The sequence below is a fragment of the Melospiza melodia genome, chromosome 21 (genome assembly GCF_035770615.1).
Source record: "Melospiza melodia melodia isolate bMelMel2 chromosome 21, bMelMel2.pri, whole genome shotgun sequence".
NCBI lineage: Eukaryota > Metazoa > Chordata > Aves > Passeriformes > Passerellidae > Melospiza > Melospiza melodia.
Window position 1 is genome coordinate 11,260,259 of NC_086214.1, and position 21,633 is coordinate 11,281,891.

General features: G+C 50.5%; 2 protein-coding genes across 2 annotated transcripts in view; one reads left to right on the forward strand and one right to left on the reverse strand.

Annotated features, from left to right (window-relative positions):
• SPATA22 (spermatogenesis associated 22) overlaps nucleotides 1–17,699 on the forward strand; it is a 52,479-nt gene extending 34,780 nt beyond the window's left edge. The window contains exon 10 of the mRNA XM_063173687.1: nucleotides 17,606–17,699. The gene's annotated coding sequence lies outside the window, so the exon portion shown is untranslated. The remainder of the gene's footprint in view (nucleotides 1–17,605) is intronic.
• The window catches only part of LHFPL7 (LHFPL tetraspan subfamily member 7), a 57,030-nt gene that overhangs the window by 30,114 nt on the left and 5,283 nt on the right, over nucleotides 1–21,633 (reverse strand). Inside the window, exon 2 of the mRNA XM_063173688.1 lies at nucleotides 17,023–17,161. Within this exon, the coding sequence (XP_063029758.1) occupies nucleotides 17,023–17,161 (139 nt within the window). The remainder of the gene's footprint in view (nucleotides 1–17,022; nucleotides 17,162–21,633) is intronic.

Below are 21,633 nucleotides of genomic sequence, written 5' to 3' on the forward strand. Positions count from 1 at the left end.
AGGTGTCACTGGGCAGCTCTGGAAAGCACACGGTGCAGCTGGGACTGCACAGCCCAAAAGCTGAAACTGGGGCCTCAAGGGACCCCAGGAAGCACAGCTGGCTCAGGGAGGCTCTTCCATCTCCAGCTTTCAGGTTTTACCTCCAATTCCCTGTCTTATCCCTATCCCCAAGCAAAGATCCTTTTTGTTCATTTTCTGAGGGAGGATCTATTTCTGCACCAGTTTCACATTCAGCTCTTTGGCTGGTTTGAAACATTACACGTGTGTTGGGAGAGACACATCTTTATTTTTGGTGGCTTGTGGGGTTTTTTTAAGGCTTGCCTGCAGCTGTGGCTTGTTGGTTTGTTCACCTTAAATGTGAGGTCAGGGAAAGGGGCTGGCTGCACCCCGGGTGGTGCTGTGGGTCAGAGTGAGCAGGAGCAGGCACTGCTGCTCTGCCCTGGACATGGGGTGTAAGGGTGCTGGGCATGCACTCACAGCTTTAGAGCACCAGGTTTCAAAAACCAGGGGCTGTAATACAGTGCACATCCCTCCCTCCCATCATTCATGCACATTAAACTCCAGCAAACAGTGTTTAGTGGTTTTTCCAGGAAATACCAACACAGAATCAGCAGAAAATACCTTTTTTTTTAACTGCTCTTTGGCATAACGTGGGACTAAACCCATCAGTAAATTCCAGTAATCTGGAGGTTTGCTTAAAAAGTAGACACAGACCTGTACTTCTGTGAAAGAGACTGATGGATAAAGTCAGGAACTTTCTAAACTGCATTTTCATTGGAAAGTGTTTCTGTTGCAACAAGCAGGGCTTTGGTGTCTCTTTTCTATAGGATCTGCACTTTGCATTTCCATAAGGGCTTTCTCAAAACAGTTTCAGGACTTGCAAGAAAAGTAGGAATCCTTTCCTGTTTCCTGAAAACTTAGCAAGGAGGACAAAATGTGCTCCTCCATTCACTCTTTACTTTGATTACATGCAAAGTTTTATTTTATGTCTGGATATGTCAGGCTTGGGATTTTTGAGGGGGAAGAATAAGACAAAGGTCTCTGATCTGGCTTTTAGGGAGTTTCTGCCTCTGAGCTGCACGGAAGGGAAGGAGCCTGGCAATGGGACACCATTCCCAAACTGGGGACAGGCTCCCTCCTTGTGATGTTGGTGTTCAAGGCCCTCTAAAACTCTGTGACCCCAGCGTGGTCAGCAGTGTTTGTCACAGCTCATTACACAGCAGGAACGTGGAAGCTCAGTGACCTTTCCCAGAGGGACAGGCAGAAAAGCAACAGCACAAAAGAGGGAGGAAAATGTTGTACACTTTAGAAGATAAATAACTGAATGTTATTGTGATGGAAAACACTGGGCTGACAATGAGCAGGGACAAAAATGCTCCTTTAAGGGTGTTGGTTCTGGGTTTGGACTTCTATTTGTTCAACTGGGTGCAGCTTCCCCTGCTGCCCTGCTTGGCTATCAGGGAATTTCAGCTGGGGAATGACTCTCAGGTCCAAGTTAAAGTGGGATGTGGGGAATCTGAGCTCCTTGGTGATGCACTGGAACTGGGGATGTCTTTCCTGGCCTCCTTCTGCCAGGCAAAGGAAGGAAGAGGCCCAAAGTGACATTTTTAAACCTATTAAAAGGCAAGGCAAACTTTCAGCCTTTGTTCTCAAAGCTCTCCAGCTTCTGCAGTGGGGGATTGGAGCCCCTGGGACTGCTCCCAGCTGTGACTGCAGAGTTTCTCCTTCAAACAGGTCCAGCTTTCCAACCACCTTGTTCCCCCTTTCATTTTACTTCCCGTTTTTATTTAATCTGACTTCTCCACTCTCCTGAGACAAACTGATTAATTCTTTTCCCCTTCGTAGTCCCCTGAGTCCCTTGTTCAATCTTTCCTGCCTCAGTGAGATCTTAATAAATGCTGCCTGTGGCTGGAAGTGGGATTGGGTCTTGGCACTGTAATTAATTCTTTACTTCCTCCATGGCTTCAATATGCTATTTACAGCTGTCAGCCCCTGCAGGAGCAGAGCTTTGCAGACTGCCTCCAACTTTTCCCTCTGATTAATGTGTTTTATCCCCCTTGCCTTCTCCTTGCTCTTTTGCATCTCTTGCTTTGCCCTGTATCCAGTTTGGTGTTGACACAGGAAAACACTGATGGACTTCCAGGCAAAATGCAGTCTTGGAGACAACAATTGCCAGGCTTTTCTGTTTGCTTGTGCTCTGTTATTTGAAAGCCTCTCAGTCCAGGCTGCCTGTTTGTGACAGGACACCCAGACCCCTGCAGCAGCATGACCATGCTCTGACTGTAATCTCCCTAATTGCTTTCTGTAGCCTCCAGAAGCAGCTTGGGGGATTTTAACCAGCACAGGGACTGTCAGGCTGGATGGAAGCAGCTTGGAGGGAGGTGGGTGAGACACAGAAAGGAGCTGGAGGACTGGAAGGTCTGAATGAGGGAAGGGTTTGTGGCTGTTGGCAGATCAGCACAGGGGAGCATAGTGAGTGCTTGAAGCCTGCAAATACTACAGAATTAAGTAGGGTGATACCACAAAATATAAATAGGAGTGGATTGAAATTAATCTGGGGATAATTGGGTGGAGTGGGGGAGCTGCTCCTTGCTGGCTGTGGGAGCCTCCTCCAGCAGGGAGGGAAGCCCCAGTGCTGGCCCTGTGTTACCCTGAGGGAAATGCCTCAGCCTGGGACCTGCCCAGGCCTTCAGCACTGAACTGGAAAGCTGCATTCAATATGCCAGTGAGAAAGCAAATGCAAATTTCCTCCTTCTCTCTCTTTTGGGTGAGATTTATGCCACCTCCACATGCACAGGCTCCTGGCAGCAATAAATCACAGAGGGGGAGGGAATGCTGCAAGGAAAGGGATACCCTGCAGTCTCTGTGAGCAGGGCAGGGAGAAGGGATGTGTGGGGATCAGCAGCTGCTTCCAGGCATCCCAAACCTGGTGCAGCACAGCTCCCATTCCTTCCCAGCACTGCCCTGGAGACCACCCACCAGAACCTGGGGATTTACTTTTTAGTCATCCCCCCTCCCTCCCTCCTGTGCCCAGTCTGGGATGGAGCCATCAACCTCATCTTGGCACAGGGGTCTGTTAGAGATGGGCCCTTCCCCTGCTCCATGCCAGAGTTGTCTCCAGCATCTGATGGATCCCCCAGGCTCCCAGGCCTGGGCTGCATTGCAGACCTGAGCTAAGGGTGTATTCCCAGCCCCCTCACCCACTGGAAAACACACCTGGTGGCTGGGTTCAGCCCAGAGAAAGCACAAGAGCCACACAAACAAAACAAGCAAATGCACCCTAGGAGTATTTCTCATTTTGGGGAGCTCCAGCAGCCCCCTGTCCTCAGCACTGTCAGTGGTGTTGGCAGCTGTGCTCAGCTCTGCCCTGCAGAAAAAGGCAGGGCAAGGCCAGGGACAGGCAGCACTTAGTGCTCTGCTCCTTTGCACTCCTGAAGTGCCCAAGAAGCTGAGAAACCTCCCTGCCTTCCCCCAGCAGCCTCAGCCACCTCCTGGCCTTACCTTTCAGCTCCTGTGCTCTGCTGGGCAGCTCTCAGCTCTGGAGGAGCTGCTGCATCCCCTCAGCTGCCACCAGCAGCAAGGACAGCAGGGCACAAGAGGAACAGGTCCCCAGCAGTGCCCAGCACTCCTGCAGCTCAGCCAGGAACGAGCCCTGCTCCAGGGAGCTTCAGCCTCGGGGAGAGGCATTTGGCTGCTGCCTGGAAGCCCCTGACCATGCTTTAATCCCCTTTCAGTGCAGAGCTCTGACAGCCCCCAGCAGAACTAGGACAGCTAAAAATACTCAAGAGCACAAAGGAAGCAGTAATTTGGGTAGGAGTGAACTGAACTGATTGATCTCAAATCAAAAGGTTCAAGAGGTGCAAAATGTGGTCTCATCAGGACAAGCATCAGAAAAGGAGCAAAGATGTGGCTCAGCCACAGAGCTCAAGAAAAGCAGCAAAACCAAAAGATTTTGCTGAAGTTCACAGCAACAGCAGCAGAGCCTGTAGCAGCAGTGCAGGGAGGTGCCTGCTGATTCCCCACCATATGCTGACTTTACCTTTACTGTCAGTCTAAATTCTGCCAATTATTAAATTATCCAACTTGCAGCAGGAATGCAGTTAGATGTGATCCAAATGGTGTCACTACAATTATGGTAATTATCTGAAAACAAGCCAATTACCTCCCTCCTCCTCGTGCCAGTTGGTACCCAGATAGCAGCTGTTCCAGGCAAATTTGTTATCATGTTACTGTACATTTGTTAAAGGTTGAGGTTATAGATTCTAGCCTTTTAAATATTAAAGATGCTATAAAGTCATGCAGTGTATAACATATTAGGATTTTTTTTAAATGTCGGGAAGGGAGAAATTTCTTTTATATGCCAAGAGAACCAGTGGGAAAGTGATTTACTCATGGTGGCTGAGTGGAAATGTGTGCTTTGCAATCAGCATACAGCCAAGCTATAAATTAACCTGTGTCAGCTTGTTACCTCTACCCATGCAAAATGAACTAAATGGAGAAGTTTTCTGAGAGTCTTTTGCATTTTACACCTTTCTTCAGAATTGGCATTCAGGATGTTCCACACATCCAGAGGCATCTTGCAGGCTTGGCCCCACTGCTGTGTGCATTTTCAGCAGTTTGTTCAGTTTGTCAGGTGTTTTGGCTCATTTAATTTTGTGAAAAGCAGCACCACTCCCTCATGGAGAGTGAAGGCAGAGCAGGGCCCAGCTGTGCCCCAGGCAAAGAGAGTTGGGCCAACGTTGGGCAGAGCCATGGGAAACCCTTCACCCCTGTGAGAGCCTTCTGAAAAGTCATGTTATCAAGGCATCTTCTATTCTTTAACCTGTTCATATTAAGGACAGCCTTGCTTGAATTGCTGAAGGTGTCAGACACACAAAGGCCACCACTTGCAGCTCCTGCCAGGGTGCAAATGAAGCACCCTCAGAGCACAGGCCTCTTGTTTTGCACAGACTTTCCTTGTGAAAACCAGAGTCTTTCATCTCATGTCAGCCACCATAACCGCACTTGGACTGACCTTAAGTTTTTTTCCATGTGACGTTCTGAAATCTTTGCCTTTGATGTGGGTAAAATACTTCTTTCAATAAATGTCAAGAGCAGATTAAAGAAAATTAAATGGCAGAAAGAAGAGATTCTGCCTTTTGGCTGGAACAGCATTTTCATGACAACTGAATGAACAGGCTATGAAAAATGTGAATTTTCCTCCCTGTGCTCAAGGTAGATGCCAGTGGGATCTGTTTATACCCATGAGCTTTACACACACTCCCATGCATCTGTAATTCCCTGCAGCTGAGGAGCCAAGGCAGAGGGCAGAGCTCAGTCCCTGGGAGCAGGTTAGTGGCATTAGCCTGATGCTTTGCTTGAAATAATTAGCCATGCTCACAGATGACCTTCTCAGCAAGCCCTAAAGGCTGACAGATTTGGGTTATACTGGAGCAGTGAGGGAAGCACATTGCAGAGAGCTCCTCCTGCAGAAATCCAGGAGCTGCAGTGGGCACTGCAGCCCCCACACAGCTGCAGTCAGGGGTTTCTCCTTCCCACAGGCAATGGATGCAGCCTCTGGGCTCCATCATTTCCCTGGACATCCCTGGTACCTTCCCCTGTTCTTAACTGATGCCATCTGCTTTGCTTTTCCTTTCCCAGAAAGTTCCTGTGGCTGTCAGAGCAATGTGCCAGGACTCTGAATTTGGAGTTGTATCCAGTCCCTCCTCCCTTGGCAGCACATGAAATACAACTCACACAGGATAGCACAGGTTTTCTATTCCCTCCTGATCACCACTTGATTCTTCTTTGGTGCCATTTTAAGATTTACTTATTACCTTTATCCTTTTCTTCACATCATTTTCATGTTTGTTACATGTTAAAACTGCCTAGTTCAGATTTCTCCCAGTTAAGCAGCAAAACATTCAGCCAACAAGGATTACATTGGATAATGTTAAAAAAAAAAAAAAAGAGAGAGAAATTTGAAAAATAATCTAGGCAGCTGCCTGTCCAGTTGGAGTATTAGATGAGAGTGAGTGTGTAAACAGGTTTCTGCTTATCAGTCCTGCTGCTATCTGCTGCACACAAACTGCTCAGCCCACAAAATCCAATTTCCAAGAGGTTAGAGGAGGGAACTGTTTGCAGAAACACAGCAATAGAAATCTCCAAAGCCACAGCCCTCATTACACTGACACTGAAGAAAGAAATGATGCTTGACGACTCCTGGCACCCAAAACTGACATTTACTTTTGTGGCTTTGATTGGAATTGGCCCAGCTTTGCCATGGGATTGTTTCCTCTTGTTTTTCCCTGCTTGTGTGGTGGGTGGCAGAAAGCAGCTGAGCAGGCTCTGAGCTTGGGGGGTCTGCAGTGCACCCTGGCCCTGCAGCACACCCATCACCTTCTGTTTCCCCATAAAAAGCTTGGGAACACACTGGCAGGAGGGACAGGGACACAACTGCTGCCTCCTGTGGGGTGCCTGGAGCAGGCATGGAGGGTCAGAGCTGTGTGTCCAAGGTACAATTTGGAGCCTTTTCCCAAGACCTGGATGTGGAGAGAGGCTGCAGCTCAGTCCTGGAGGAGCTGAGCTGTCCCTGGCACTGGGGAGGAAGGAGCACAGCACTGGGGATGCTGTGGGCTGGACACTCTGTGGGTGACTGCAGGCAGGATGCAACAGCATCCAGGGGCAGCAGGGAGGTGAGATGAGGAAGGAAAATGTCCCTGAGCCCCTGTGACAGGCAGGAGCTCTTTGTTTATTCCCAGATAGAGTGATCAGGAGCAGCCCACCCACCTCCCCTCCCACACCTCCTGCCCAGAAGTTCACTGCTTCAGTAAAACTGCAAACTGTGAGCTGATTAGATATTCATAGATACTCTTTCTTGATTAGCTCACCATTAATATTTCAATGGCAGGACTGGATACATGGTGCCTCTCTGCTCTCTTCCTTCCTGCTTAATTAATTTTGACCATCACCAGCAACAGCCTCCGACAGATAGCAGAAATTGCAGTGGGCTGTTCTGGGACTTTGCTTGCTGTAAACAGCTATTTGCAATTCCTTTTCATACATCACCCACCCGTGACAAAGAGATCACAGCAGCAGAAAATGAGTCTCCCTCATAAGGACTTGAGAGCTCTGAGAGAACATTTGCTTATTCAATAAAAATAATCAAATAGACAATGCAGTAAGCACAGCTCAGCAACACGATTGGTGTCTCACCTAGTAATCAGCTGGCTGTTCTGCTATTAAATAAAAAGAAAGGGAGAGAATTGTTAATTTATCTTTAAAAAGAAAGGGCCTTTGATGTAGGGTAGCTCATAAAAGCTGTGGTGTGGCCCAGCTGTGAGGAGATGTGATAATCACTGCAGCCCCAGCAGTGGTAGGAGCAGCACTTCATAAAATGCAGGTTGCATGATGCCCATCCATGGCTGATAACAGGACGTGCTGCTAATAGTCTGTTTGATTTTATTGATGTGCTCAAGATACACGGGGGCAGGAGGAGCAGTGAGGCAGAAATTATACAGCTGTGTTTGTTCCCCAGCCCAGGGGACTGTCTGCCTTCATCCATCCCTTCTCCCTGTGGGCCTGCAGGGATGGGGAGCTTTCCTGTGTGACACAGGGACAGTTGTCAGCTCCCAGCTCCACAGGCTCCTGACAGTGCCCTGGGATTGCTGTCAAGATGTGCCTACCTGGGCCAAAGCAGCACTGGATTGACAGAAACAACATTTTTGCATTGCTGTGCTGCCAACTGAGCTACAAAACAAGCCCTCTGCTGCTGGACATGCTCCACATCTCCATCCATTGCTGAAAACCATTTTGTCCCAGCTCCAGCCTCTCCTTTCCCAGGGAATACCCCAGGATGGGACCCAAAGCAAGCAGGAAGGCAGGAGCAGCAGGTTGGAGCTCAGCTCCATCCCCTCCATGCCATAACTCAGGCTGTTAAATGCCTGGCCAGAGCTTGCCATCTGCTTCCAGTCTTCTAGGAATAACCACTGAGTAATTCAATCAAAAAGGAGAAGATTCTTGTTTCACTGAATCGTAAGTCACTCCTCAAGTAATTATAATTTTATACCCCTATCAGGAGCAACAGGGGCTGTGCACTTTATGGGCTTTAGCAGCCAGAGCTCTGCTTCTGCCAAGGTTACAGCTGGGAGGAGAACCCAATTTCACATTTTCTCAACCATCCAAGGCTTATCCATGTTTCTAGTTTTTTGGTTAGGCAAGTGAGTAAAGCCCTGCAGGACCAAGCCTTTGTTCAGGAGTGCTGTTACAGTAGAACATAGAAAATGTACTGGTTTGGAGCAGCAGAGCTGACCAAACCATCATGAAGCTGATTCCACTGGTGTGAACATGCCCTGTCCTTCCAGAGTTCCTGTCCTTGCAGTAGCTGCCTAACCAGGGAGGAAAATCCTGCTTGTCCCTCCCAGGAGCTGGAGGATGTGGGGCTGCATCCCTCACATGCTGCCCTGGAGAAGGCAGATGAGGTTAGTCCAGGGGAAAGGCCTACCTGCTTGGGATGCAACTCACAGGGCTCAGAAAACTCTGGAGTCTTAAAAGAGATCCATAAAGGAGTCTCTTCTCCTTTCTCTCTGGGGTAATTTCTCCACTTAATTGTGCAGTTTGTGCCCTCTGCTTTAGTCCCACTGTCCTTTCTGGGGCTCCACCTGCTCTTTCACTGCCCCAGGTGCTCAGCCTTTTAAACAGATTTATTCCCTTGACTTTGGAAAGGGCTCCACCACATTTCCATCTGTGTTTACACTTGGTGCAGGGTAAATTTCTCCTCTGAGCAGATCTGTTCCTTACCAGCAAAGGAATCCAGCTCAGAACAGGCTCAGACAGGAAGGCAGAGCAAAACATTTCCGAAGCAGAGCTCGCCTGGGAGCTGTGCTACGTGCCCACAGGAGGACAGAGACCTCTGCCAGACTCCCTGCATTGTCAGGCTCTGCAAAAAGGAAGTGGGGCTGGCCCAGAGCCACTGTCCTGTGGCTGTTCCCAGGGCTGCCTCCCCAGCTCAGCCAGCAGCACCTCCCATTATCCAGGACACTGAAACCAGATCAGAGCAAGCAAAGTGGGACTGGAAGTGCCACCAAAAGGTCTGTGCCACAGTCAGCAGGACTGCAGGAGGTGGAAAGAACCATTTGTCAGATTTTCATTGCTCCTTTCTCAGGGAAATCTTCTCTGTGCACCCCTGCTCCTAAAGCCAGGCTGTGGTGCACAGATGCAGAGTTTTTAACTGCCTGGGCAATCTGTGACACAGAAACCAGCCAGCAGCTGCCACCCAGATTTATCACTGAGTTCACCAAGGCTGGGCCAGCCAGGGCCTGTAGTGACCTCCAAGGAGGATCCACAAATAGCATGAGCTTCATCTAATCCCAGCAAAACAGAGGTTTTTGTAGGCATTGAGGGGCTCACTGCTGCACCCTAAATTTGATGTCAGCCTTTAGGTTTTGGGGCAGCATGTTGGTGTTGGCAGACAGGATGGCTTCTCTATACTGCCCTGCTCTGTGTCCTGACAGCTCCTTGTCCCCACTTTCAGATGCCTTTTAAATTACAGCCAACATCCAACCAACAGGCCAAAATCTTCAGCATTTCCAGAGCCAGGCTGGGCACTGGGGCTGACCTAAAATCCCTGAAATGCATCCCTGGGCAGACTGAACTGCAGAATGCACCTGACAGTGCTGAGCTCCTGCCAGCATCAGAGGGCACAGGGAGAGTTTTTTCTCAGCATTACACCCTGCACTCAGTGCAGATGGATGAGCCAATAAAGATGATGTGGTGTCTACACAATTGCTTCAGGATGCATGAAATTCAGCTCTGAGCTCCCTCCCCACAGCAAGGCAGGACATTCAGGTGGCCTTGGAGAGGGTTGCAGGGTTGTCTCCAACAAACATGAGCTAAGCAAGGAGGAGGAATGGGAGAAGTCAAATTGTTTGTGAAAAGAAACCTCAGCTGAACGCATAATTACACAGCAAGGAGATAAGAGGATGTGATCCTGCTCAGCACTGTGGGCATGCAACAAGCAGGCTGGGCAGCCACTAATGACAGCTGTGAAATGATCAATGATAAATGCTCTCAAGCTTTGCAGGACCTGGTTTATTACACAACCTGAACTTGCATGGGAAGGGGGACCCTCTCCTGCTGTTGTTCTCTGCTGCAACAACCAACAAGATCAATTAAACTTCATGAAAGACAAGTAATTATCAAAGCCATCCCTCACCAAAAATTCAAGAAGGAGCCTGCTTGGAGAGATTGAGGAGCCTTCTGGTAACACCCACAAGCTCCACCCTGGTGCCTTGAAAATGTGAGAATCCAGGTAAATGTTCACCCTTATAAAGGAACAACTGCCTGTTAACTGAAGGGAGAGTCACAGGCAGAGGGAATCAGGTGAAATATGGATTTTCCCATCTGAAACACGTGACTCTGGCACAGTGCTGGGCTCCTTGGGGCCTATATTTCCTCAGGGGCAGCAGTGCTGGAGTCCCAGTGGCACTTGTTATTTGTAGTTTCCATTTATTACAAAGCACTGTTATTATTTACAGAATATACTGTTTTATGGACTGTTACTGCATCCAAGTGCAATAATTGGTCTGAGCTCAAATCCTTGGGAGAACTGTTGAAAGAGAAGCAATTCAGACACATATTAATATGACAAGGATTTCCCCAGGTTTAAGGAAATAAAAAATATGTTTTGTACAAGTGAAATAGTTCTTTCTTGCAGTATAAAGCTGCTCTTTTCTGATGATAGCAATGAAAGAATATTGTTTCTGTCACTGATGCCACTGGAAATGTATTGCCCCTCTCCAAGAAGCCAATGAAAGGACATGGCTGGTTTATTCTCTAAATGAGGCTGCTGAGAAATGCTCTGCTCCTGGCATTAGCCCAGCACACTGCTGCTGCTGGGACCTGGCCTGAAGGGAGGGCAAAGGCACCAAGTGCCAAACTGCACCACCCACCTGGAGAGAATCACAGCACTCTTTGAGAAATGAGCAATCTGTCCAAATGTCAGATGGAAATGAAGCTCTGTCATCTGTCACTGGGGTGGAGCAGAGCTCAGCTGCTCCACAGCACAGCCAGGCTCTGGCCCCTGCTCCTTCACAGCTCTGCACCTTGTGTGAGACAAGCTGGAGCCCTGGGGAGGATGATCTGCACTTAACCTGTGGCAGGGAGCCTGGCTGTGAGCAGAGCTGCCAGCCCCTCCCCTGTCACTGCTGTGTGTAATGGCCTGCCTCTCCAATGGAGATTTTGAGGTTTGCAAGTAAAATCATGAAATTGTTCTCAAACCGAGATGATCTGTCACTGGAATGTATGCATTGGAGTGAGCACAGAGAAATTACTGTTTCAGCAGAAGTAAAAATTTCCTGAAAGGCTGAAGTTGATGTTTGTGGTTCCACTTTCATGCCTGTCAATCTGCAGATCTGACAAGTTCATTTTCCCCCTGCAACATCCTCCCAGACAGCACCTCCCAGCTGGGAGGGAAATGGGAAAAAAGTCAATTGTTGCTTCTAACACAGGAGTTCATCAAATTCTTCAGCACACAGAGACTGATGGAATAACAACCCCTGGGCTTGGTGCTGGTGCCCAGCATCTCCACAGGGCTCAGGACAAACCAGCACAAGGCTCAGGATGGTTGTGGCTTTTACTGAGTTGAATTCTGGAGGAAATTAGCAAAATTGTAACAGAAGAGGAGTTGCATCAGTGCAAGTGAACAAAATGAGAGCACAGGAAAGTCAGGCATGAGCAACACTGACCCTGAAATGAGCAGTGGGACTGGGCTGTGACCGAGCCCCTCTGCAGCTCCTGGCAGTGAGCTCCCACCTCAGATATTTATTGGTTGTGTCAGGAATTAGTGAGAGTTCACTGACTGAATAATAACGTGCCAAAGGCAGTTTTTGACTTTGCTAATGTAATTAAAGAAAGCAGGGGGGGAAAGCCTTGCACCAGGGGCAGAATCAGGGCTCCCAACAGTGTGAGTGCTGTCTCTGTGGCAAGGACAGGATGGGAAATGTGAGGGGAGAGGATGAGGATGGCAGTGAGGACCTGAGTACTGAGGAGGGTCATGCAGCTGCTCCCAGCTTTGCTCTTTCCAGAGGAAGACAAACAAGCTGTCCTTGCAATTCAGGAGCTGGACACATCTCCAGGCTCAGGTTTTAAGCTACTGTTTTGCTTTTGCACCTTGCAGGAAGACTGGACTTTGCTTATTTTGGGAGCTTCTCTTGCAGATCTGAGGAACCTTTCCTAAGTGGGGAAGCAGCTTTATGGCAGCATTTCCTTAATGCTGCTCTGATGATTGAGCACATCCAGCAGTGTCAGTGCATCAGGACTGAGCATGTTTTTCTGCCACGAGAAGAGGGACGGCGTGGGCTCTGTGATAAAAGCCAAGCTGCTATTTTTAAACAGCAATGGGGGAAGCTTTGGGTGATTTGAAATCAAATCAATGCCTGGACAACAGGGCGCTACTTCCCCCCTGCCTCCGCCGCCAAGTTCCGAATGCCAAGGATGTTTGTGACAAACAACCCTGGGGCAGCAGGAGGGGCTCGGGGCTGCCCAGCTCTGCCCCACCCGCTGCGAGCCTTGGCCCTTCCTCAAGGCTTTTAGTTCATTCCCCTGCTTGGGGAGGGGCCTGCTCCAGTTCTGTCCCCTCAGAGCCGTGCTGGGACACCAAACCCAGCAGCAGAGTGTGTCCCCGCTGCCTGGTGGCCTCTGCACCGTCCTTGGTGCTGCCCTCCAGCACCCCCTCAAGTGCATTGGGCAGGGATGCTTGGCAGTGCCTCCCTCATGCCATTGTTCCAATGGGGATGTCTGGGAGAGGGGCAGGATGGGAGGGACCCCAAAGGCAAGGGAAGTTTCAGTGACTCAGTGACCAGGCAGCCACCACCCCTCTGTTTGCTGCTCCATGGACACACTGGCCTGGCAGCTCCCTCCTGGTGCTGTTTTTATCTAAGTTACTAATTACACATTACCTGTATGTCACCAGGCTGATGGATGGGAGCCTGAGGGATCAATAGTGATGCAGATGATGGTGCTGTTTGCCATGCAGAGCCTGCACAGGCTGGGACAAACAGGGCACCATCGATCCCAGAGGTGGGCTGGGATGCAGGGAGGTGCAATGAGGGGGAAGGATCGTGTGCTGCCTTCCTGAATAACATTGTGACACTGGGACAGTGTCCTGGCCAGGGACTGCTGTGACCTCCCACCCATCCTGCTGCTCTCCCTTGGGAATGGCACAAAGCATTTTAATCTGGGTTGGTTTTCAGTCCTTGGGAATTGATACATTTAGAACGTTCACACTGATCTGAAAGTGAACAATTCTCCCTCTTTCTGTGTTCTTACTGAATGATCAGTGTCTAAAGAACAAACAAAGGTCTCCTGTATTTTGCTCTGCTGCTTAACTGACCAAAAGTTGAGGCCATCTCTGTAATGCCACCATGCTGCTGCCAGTAAGAGAGATTTTGGCTGCAGAATGCAATCACATTTTCCAGGAAGAAGCTCCTGGGACTGCCATGAAACCTGGGATTACAGTGTGGCTAAATTGCATAACTGAGGGTTTCTGCCTGTCTTGCTGGAGCCTTGTGACTGCTCTGATTCTGTCATGGCAATGCTGGGAAATTGCTCTTTAAAACCAGAAGAGCCTTAGAAAGGCACAGGCAGGTCAGGATCATTTCCCTCAGCACTGGGTTTGAGCAGTGCCTTGATGGTGGTGGGATTGGACAGAGAGCAGCGTGGGGTGAAAGCAAAGCTCTCCCTGAAGGCTTTTTGTGCTCTGTGCCTCAGAGAGGTCCCAAGCTCTGCAGCTCTTCCTGGAGCTCCAGAGACCAGGGGAAGGAGCAGCAGCCATGGGGCCACGGCAGGTTGGATCAGCCACCCCTGCCAGCAAAGCAGGAGCCCTTTGCCTGAAGAGCACATAGGGAAAAGCTTCCCAAAATCAACACAGTCCTGCCTTTATTGAGGCTTTTAGGGATGAGGGGGGCTCATCCTGCCTGTGAGGGCTCATTCCTCAGCAGCAGATGGAAGCAGCTCCAGTCCTGGAGCATGGTCACCCATAGTCCTTCCCTTAGTACCACGAGCCCCAAAGCAGAAATCTGCCCAGATTTCCTGTTTGATGGGGTTTACTGAGTGGCAATCTCAGTTGTCATCAGCCTCACTGCCCTGGGAGGGCCATTCCCATGGGGGTGGGGATGCTCTGGAGCACAGTCCCTGTTGGAAATCTGTCACAGGCTGCTCTGAGCTCCCCCAGGCTCAGGACACTCCTGTGAGGCATTTGCTGGGGGCTGTATGGGCTGTGACAGCTCAGAGCAGAGCCCTGGGGCGCCCCAGGGCATCACCCACAGGTGCCATGGGTGACAGCACTGCCTGACACACTGGGATGGCCCCAAGCTCCTTCCAGCAGCTTCCCCCTGCCAGTCACTGAAAATCTGCTCTGAGAGCCTTGCAGGGCCCTGAGCAGCACCTGGCAGCCCCCAGAGAGGTTGTACAGCCACAATCAGCCCTGGAGAACATTCCCTGTGCTTCCCTTTCAGCCCCACACAGCAGGAGACATTTCTTCCTGGAATTAACTCCTGTTTTTAAAGCCCAGCAAAGAGGCTTTTGCTGAAGGACAACTGGCAGGGTTTCAGCTGTGCCCCCATTTGCCCTCCGTGTCCCTGGGCTCAGCCCCAGGACTCCTCCCCAGCAACAGCAATGGGTTGCAGCTGAGGACTGGGCCCCCCCACAAATAAAACCCAGCTTGGCTCCCTCAGCCTCTTTGGAGGGGCTGCCATGCAGGTTTGGGAGGAAGGACCCCCAGAAATTTCATTTCGGTGAGCTGACACCACGAGCAGAGGGTGAGCCTCATCTCTAATCCCTCAGAGGCAGCTTTGACTTTGTAGGGTGTGAGAGCTGAGCAAATGCTCTTTTATCCTCCCTGTTGCTCATTAACTCTTTCATTAGGGACCATCCTCTTGTCTTTGTGTGGATATGTTGGGGTTTTCCTAAGGATGGATGCCAGGCATCAGGACTCCTGTTCTCAAAGCATGGTGGCAATTAGCCCGGCTCTGAACCCTGGTGGCCTGTCTGCATCTGCAATTAGAGCTCTGCTCTGTCTGCCTGAGGTTTTTATCTTCCTCCTTTCTGGGCTGCAAAGGCACAACTTGGCTCTCCAAATGTACAGCAGGAAAGTGTTAAAGCTGTAGCTTGAGCCTGGCTGTGGGGCTGCTCTCAGGATTGGTTCCTGTTTGGTTCAGGGATCAATCCTTGGCCTCTGCACCTGGATTTATGTGAGTGCAGCTCAGGGCATCCTTCTGAGACAGTGCAGGGCCTGTGGGGGCTGATTCTGGCTCTGCTGGTGCCTCTGCTCCTCACTTCTGGCATGTTCCATGCTCCTGGCTCTTTATCAGCACATTGGATTCCTGATTCAGTGTTTCATAGAATTGAGCTGATTTATTCATACCTTTGGTGCTCTAAAAGAATACCTGAAGTTGGCTTTGTGAAATAGGAAAAGGAGAGCAAAATTTAGATTTCAGTGGGAAAATGTCTGGTCAGACAGAGGAAAGGTGACTTTAGGACCTGGAAACCTGGGATTTGGGAGAAACAACCCTCACTGCTCTGCCAGCATCTCGGGGGGTCCCCCTGGCAGAGCTGCCCCCCATCAGAAATCTTCTCTACCAAACCTCCAGGCTTGCTCTGCTTTCCTTCCCTCCCCCATAATTCCTTCCATCCTGAAATCCCTGTTTTTCTCTGAGATAATGTGATTTTTGGGGAGGAGTTTCTCTCCCTGTCACCTCGCTGCAGCTGATTTCTATTGAAAAGCTTCCTCCTAGGGAGGGAGGGGGGAACAAGGAGAGAAATTATGGAGGGGCAGCATTTCTGAATCCAAATACATTAAACCATTTAATTCTGTTGACTCAGGGATGCCTAGCTCTGAATGGGAATTAATCCACAGTGCACAAAATTAAAAAGCACAAGACAAAATGCTTAGCAGGCAATGCCAGGGTTTAAAGCAAACCCATTAGCTTGCTCAAACGTCCCCAGTAAATTTTCATTTGTCAATAACGCTTAGAGCCTACAGTTTATTTACAGCCTGTTCAATATTACCAGAACCCCTGGCAGCTCCTCATTTGTATTTATCTGCCACAGTCAGTTTCCTTTCCAGGGACTCTTCCTAATCCTTTGCTTTGTATCTGCTCCAGACACAGCAGGGATGTGCCACCCTCCAGGCAAAGGTAATGTGGGGTTACCCTTTTCCACCCCAATTGTCCCCTGCAAGGGACCCATCCCTGGAGCTGGCTCTGCCATGAGGCTCCTCCAGCCTCTGTCCCACACCCAGGGGACACACTGGCCAGCAGCCAGCAGAGATGGGAATCTCCAGACTGGGAGGAGGAGATGTGTGTGGCCCCACAGCCTGGCTGAGCTGGAGCAGCATGGCTGAAATCTGTCCTGCTCCATCTGTCCCAAAGCACATCCCAAGGGATGAGCCCTGCAGAGGAGAGTGTGTAACAGGATTTCCCCCCAAAGCAGCTTGAATGCTTCCAGGCAGAGAACAAAGCCTGGCTGGCCCTGAGAATTTCTCCAAGCAAAGGAGTTTATTCTTGGGCACAGACACGAAGGGGCATTAATCTCCTGTGGTGGCTCATGGCCAGCTGGGGAGGTTTGGTCCAACACTCGGGGACGTGGCTCCCTGCAGGGGTGACAGTTTGGGTGACAGACAAACTCCAGTGGGGTTTGTCCCTCCCCAGCTTCCTCCCCTTGCTCTGCACTCCCCCAAGGCAGAAGCACAGGAGATTGCAATGGAATTTTAAGTGGATGCAGCATCACCAGGGCTGCCTGGGGAGATCCAGGACAGGCTGGGCAGCCCCTGTGTCAGGTGTGAAGCTCAGGGAGGGAAATCCCTCCAGGGGCTGAACCACAAAGATGGAACCGGACACTTCAACAGAGGCAATCACTGAACTGAAGGGACACTTGCTTTTCTCCCACCCTTGCTTAGGGTTTGCGATCTCCTCATGCTGCTGAGCCCCAAGATGGCATGAGAGGACACCCCACCCTCCCCCCCAAGAGCAGAGCCCCATCACTTGCCTGCTGCTGTCTGCATGTAGCCAGCCAGGGTGCAGAGTCGGCGCTCGCAGGCTCCGCCGGGCAGCAGCACGGCCACGATGGCCAGCAGGGAGCTGAGGGCCAGCAGGGCACAGCCGCCCGCACACAGCACTGCACTCGTCTGCAAGGACACAGGGGCTGTCAGAGAGGTCACCCCAACCACACACACCCCAAAATCCCCCTCTGCCATTGGGCAGTGCAGCCCTGTCATGGGCGCTCTCCCACCTTTTCCCTTCCACCCTTTGTTGCTTCAGCACCCGAGGTTCAGCCGTGCCCTGCTCCCAGGGCTCACTGGGGCTGCGGTGACAATTGTCCTAAACCACGTGTGTGTGATGTGTCAGTGCCCCTCCTGAGCACTGAAATGGACCCGTGGCAGCCCTGCCCCAGCAGGCCTGGCAATGAGCAGGCATTTTGGGGATCCCACTGCAGCTCTGCTGACATGGCAGGCTGCTCCCACCCCCAGCAGCCTAAAACCAGGGAAAAGCATTAATTCATGGCAAAACAGCTCGCCCTTGGGTACAGGTGTTCAGTCACTGCACTGCTGCTGTTTCTGTCCCCATTGCAGGTGACAGCGGGTGGCACTGGCAGCAAGGTGGCCTCTTCCAGCAGGGACGTGCCAGCCCAGCCAGGGGCACAGAAGAGACTTCCTCCTCCAGCACCCAGCTGGTGACAGTGCTCAGACAGTGTGAGGGCACCTCAGGCCCAGCCCTGCATCAGCCACGGCAGCTCCTGTCACTCCCAGCACATCCCAGGGAATGCTGCAGCTCCTGTCCCTTCCAGCACATCCTAGGGAATGCTGCAGCTCCTGTCACTCCCAGCACATCCCAGGGAATGCTGCAGCTCCTGTCCCTTCCAGCACATCCCAGGGAATGCTGCAGCTCCTGTCACTTCCCAGCACATCCCAGGGATGCTGCTGGCTCTGGTGAGTGCGTCAGCTGCTGGAGCAGCACAGCACCAAGGCAGGTCCCACTCCCACCTCCCTGAAAAGCCTGCCTTCTATAACCTGTGTGGGAGCTGCTCTGAGGGGGTCAGGTTCCTTTCCCACCCTTGTCCAGCCCTCTTGTCCTGGTGGGACATTCTGGTTAGCAGAGCACAGTTTGCCTTTTTGATCTTCCCCCCTCTACCTGAGCTTTTGAGGGAAACAACCCCACTGCAGTTTTCCATTTACCTCTTCTCCCCAAAGAGGTCACAAACAATCTGCTACTGTTTGGAATAATATCATTATTATAATAATAATGTAAATTATTCTGTAGGAACCACTGGCAGGCTGAGCAGGGGAAGAGGAATTGGATTTACCCTGGGATGCCCATGGGGGTCCCAAGAGCTCAAAACCCCCTCCCATGAGTGCTGCTGTCCCACAGGTCTGGCACTGCCCCACACCTCCCCCTGTTCCTGACTGCTGAGCTGCACTGGCTGGTGCTGGGTGACACAGCCACTGCCAGCTGTGCCCCAGCAGCTGCCACTGCTGCAAGGGACACCCTGGTGCTGGAGAGGACAGGCCAGGCACACCTGACACCCTGGTGTGAGTGCTTCTCCTGGGGCTGTGTAGTGATTGGAAATCAGCATCTTATTTATAGCCTATTTATGCACTGAGCAATGCAAATGCTGTCCCAGCAATAAATGAATTCCTGACATGCAATGCAAAAGGAACAGCAGTGCAAAAACTACCCAGGGAAATGGAGAGGCTGCTCCAGCAGGGAAATCTGCTCCTCTCCAGAGCCTGCCAAGGCACTGAGAGCTGGACAGACAAGAGCTGCTTCAGGGCTTAAGGTACAAGGTTGGGACACCCCCAGCAGGGCCCCCTGCCCTGTCCCTACACCAGGAGGGACCCATGGGATTTGGGATGGGATGGGATGGGATGGGATGGGATGGGATGGGATGGGATGGGATGGGATGGGATGGGATGGGATGGGATGGATGTCCCCATTGCACAGACACTCCCCCAGCCACATGGGGAAAGCAGCCACAGCCCTGCTCCCCAACTGCTCCCAGGGCAGCAGCATGGCCAGGAAATCTGGATTCATAACAAAAATAAAAGGATTACTCTGCCTGGCATCTGCATTTCACCTTCTGCCCAGTAAAACCATCCTCCTTTGCAAGGACCATTAATTATTTAGAGCAATGAATTTTTCAGCAGAAAGGGGTCTTGTGAAGCAGGCTGGTTCTTCTCTTGTGTGAAGCATATTATTTTTAATGATCTAGGTTCTCCTTAATTGTGGTGGCTCAAATCCCCTAAAAACTCACAGTTCCTGCTGGAAGCAAGTGATGAGCTGCTCCGACTGTTAATCCCTGTGGAGAAGTGTGAAGATCTTTTTCAGGACAAAATGACAGGGAAAAGGCACAAACAGGCTGGGTGCAGGTGAGTTAAAAAATGACACGAAAAAGGCACAAACAGGCTGGGTGCAGGTGAGTTAAAATGACAGGGAAAAGGCACAAACAGGCTGGGTGCAGGTGAGTTAAAATGACAGGAAAAAGGCACAAACAGGCTGGGTGCAGGTGAGTTAAAATGACAGGGAAAAGGCACAAACAGGCTGGGTGCAGGTGAGTTAAAATGACAGGAAAAAGGCACAAACAGGCTGGGTGCAGGTGAGTTAAAATGACAGGGAAAAGGCACAAACAGGCTGGGAGCAGGTGAGTTAAAAGGACAGGGAAAAGGCACAAACAGGCTGGGTGCAGGTGAGTTACACTGGCAGAAGAGCTGCTCTGGTTTGGGAGCTGCCATCAGGGTTTGCCAACAAGACTGAGGGGTCTCAGGGCTGACAGCACCCTGATGTGCACAGGGGTGCCCAAAACCTCCCAAATCCAGCCAGGCCCTGGCAAAGGAAACAAAGATCTTGTTGAATAAATGGGAGAAGATTCAATGAAGGTAATGGTGAGGTTTGGGTTCTGCCACGTGGGCCAGGAATGCTGAGCCACCCAACAGCTGCCAGGCAGCTCCTGGGGACAGAAGGGGTGGCAGGGGCACAGCTGCCCCCAAAACAGGTGACAGTAGAAAAGGGCACACACTGCTCTTTGCCTGGCTGTGTGCTGACATTACCTGCCAAAACACTGTATATTCTCTTGGAAAACAGAAATTTTGCTTTTGTCATAACCTCAGCTGGGAATTTCTCAAGTGCTCCTGCCCTGTACTGGGGTTGCTCCTGCACAGATCAAAAAGCTGCTTTCAAAGGGAAATAATAAGGTTTAAATTTGAAGAAGTCCGTGGAGCAAAGGCATAGCAGCTGCAATTGTCTCCTTCCCACTGTGCAGCACCTCCCTCTCTCCTCCCTGTTTGTGCCTGTTGCTTCTTGAGCAGAAAGGAGAGGATGCAGGAAACAGATGCAAGGGCTGAAACCCAAAAATAGACAGGGTGGGGAGGAACAGCAGGGATGCAGGAGGCTGCCTGTGAGAGCCCAGCTCAGGCAGGGCAGGAAAAAACCCATTTATCCCAGTAAAGAGCAGAGCTCCCAGTGCAAACCCTGCCAGGGAGGCCCTGGGCATTGCTGACCCCTGGCAGTGCCAGGGAGATGCCCCAGGGAGGCTGTGAGCAATCCTGCCTCTGCCATGCTGGGAAAAGACATAAAACCATGTCAGATTTTCTGCTCCCACTCCCAGGGAGATTAATTGTTTATCCCCAAACAAATTAATCGTCCCCTGGTGGGACTGTAAATATGCCTTTATGTGGCGTAATAAATTCTGATTAACAACAATCCCCTGCCTGATTTTTAGTGTTTTACAGGTCTGACACATGCCATGGCTGGGCCATTCACTTAGCAATAAATCTGCTGAAGATGTTGTTTCATTCACCAGAAAAATCAAAATTAAAATGCCACATAATGGCTGTCCTGGGAAGAATTCCTTAATTTCCCTAATGAAAACTTTTGTAAAGTTAGCTCATCTTTGAAAGCCAGCTTTAAAGCAGGAAAGGAGAAGGGAAAATAAACTTTCCAGTCCAGTTTTTAGTGCTGAAATGCAGTACCTGGTGTTTGGTTCAGCAGAGATAAACCAACATGGCAAAGCTCCTGCCATCACTATGAACTGGGTCAGGATGCACATTAATTTATTAATGCAATTTATTAATTGGCACTTGACCATCCCCAACAGCTGCTATCCTGGCTGGGGCCTGTGGTAGCCAGGGCAGCAGGCTGAGGGCCAGGTTACAGACTGCTGGGCTGTCCAGCCCTGCTCAGATCCTTCAGCATCCTTGGAAGAGGGGGCAGAAAATAAATGCCCTGAATAACTGGGAAACAAAGCCACAGGCTCAGTGAGAAAAAGGAGGTGAAGGTCACAGTGTGTCTGGCTTTTGGGGGTATCTGTTGAGAGAAAATATCTAAGAAACCCCAAATGAGGTAGAGAAAAACTGTAAAGTCAACTGTAAGAGAAGAGGTGGCAAAATCAATCCTGCTTTTGCAGTAAATTCAGCACCACCTCCACTAAAACAAAGCTCAGCCAGTCCTGGCCTTCCAGGCAACTTTTCCAATTCCCAGCATGTTCAACAGAACACCAGAGGGGTTAATGCCCAAACTGATTCAAATGGGGGCAGAGGCATTTTTTTAATTAGAGAGAAAATAAGGGACAGATAATACATCTGATGAATTATGGCTGTCTCTGTTT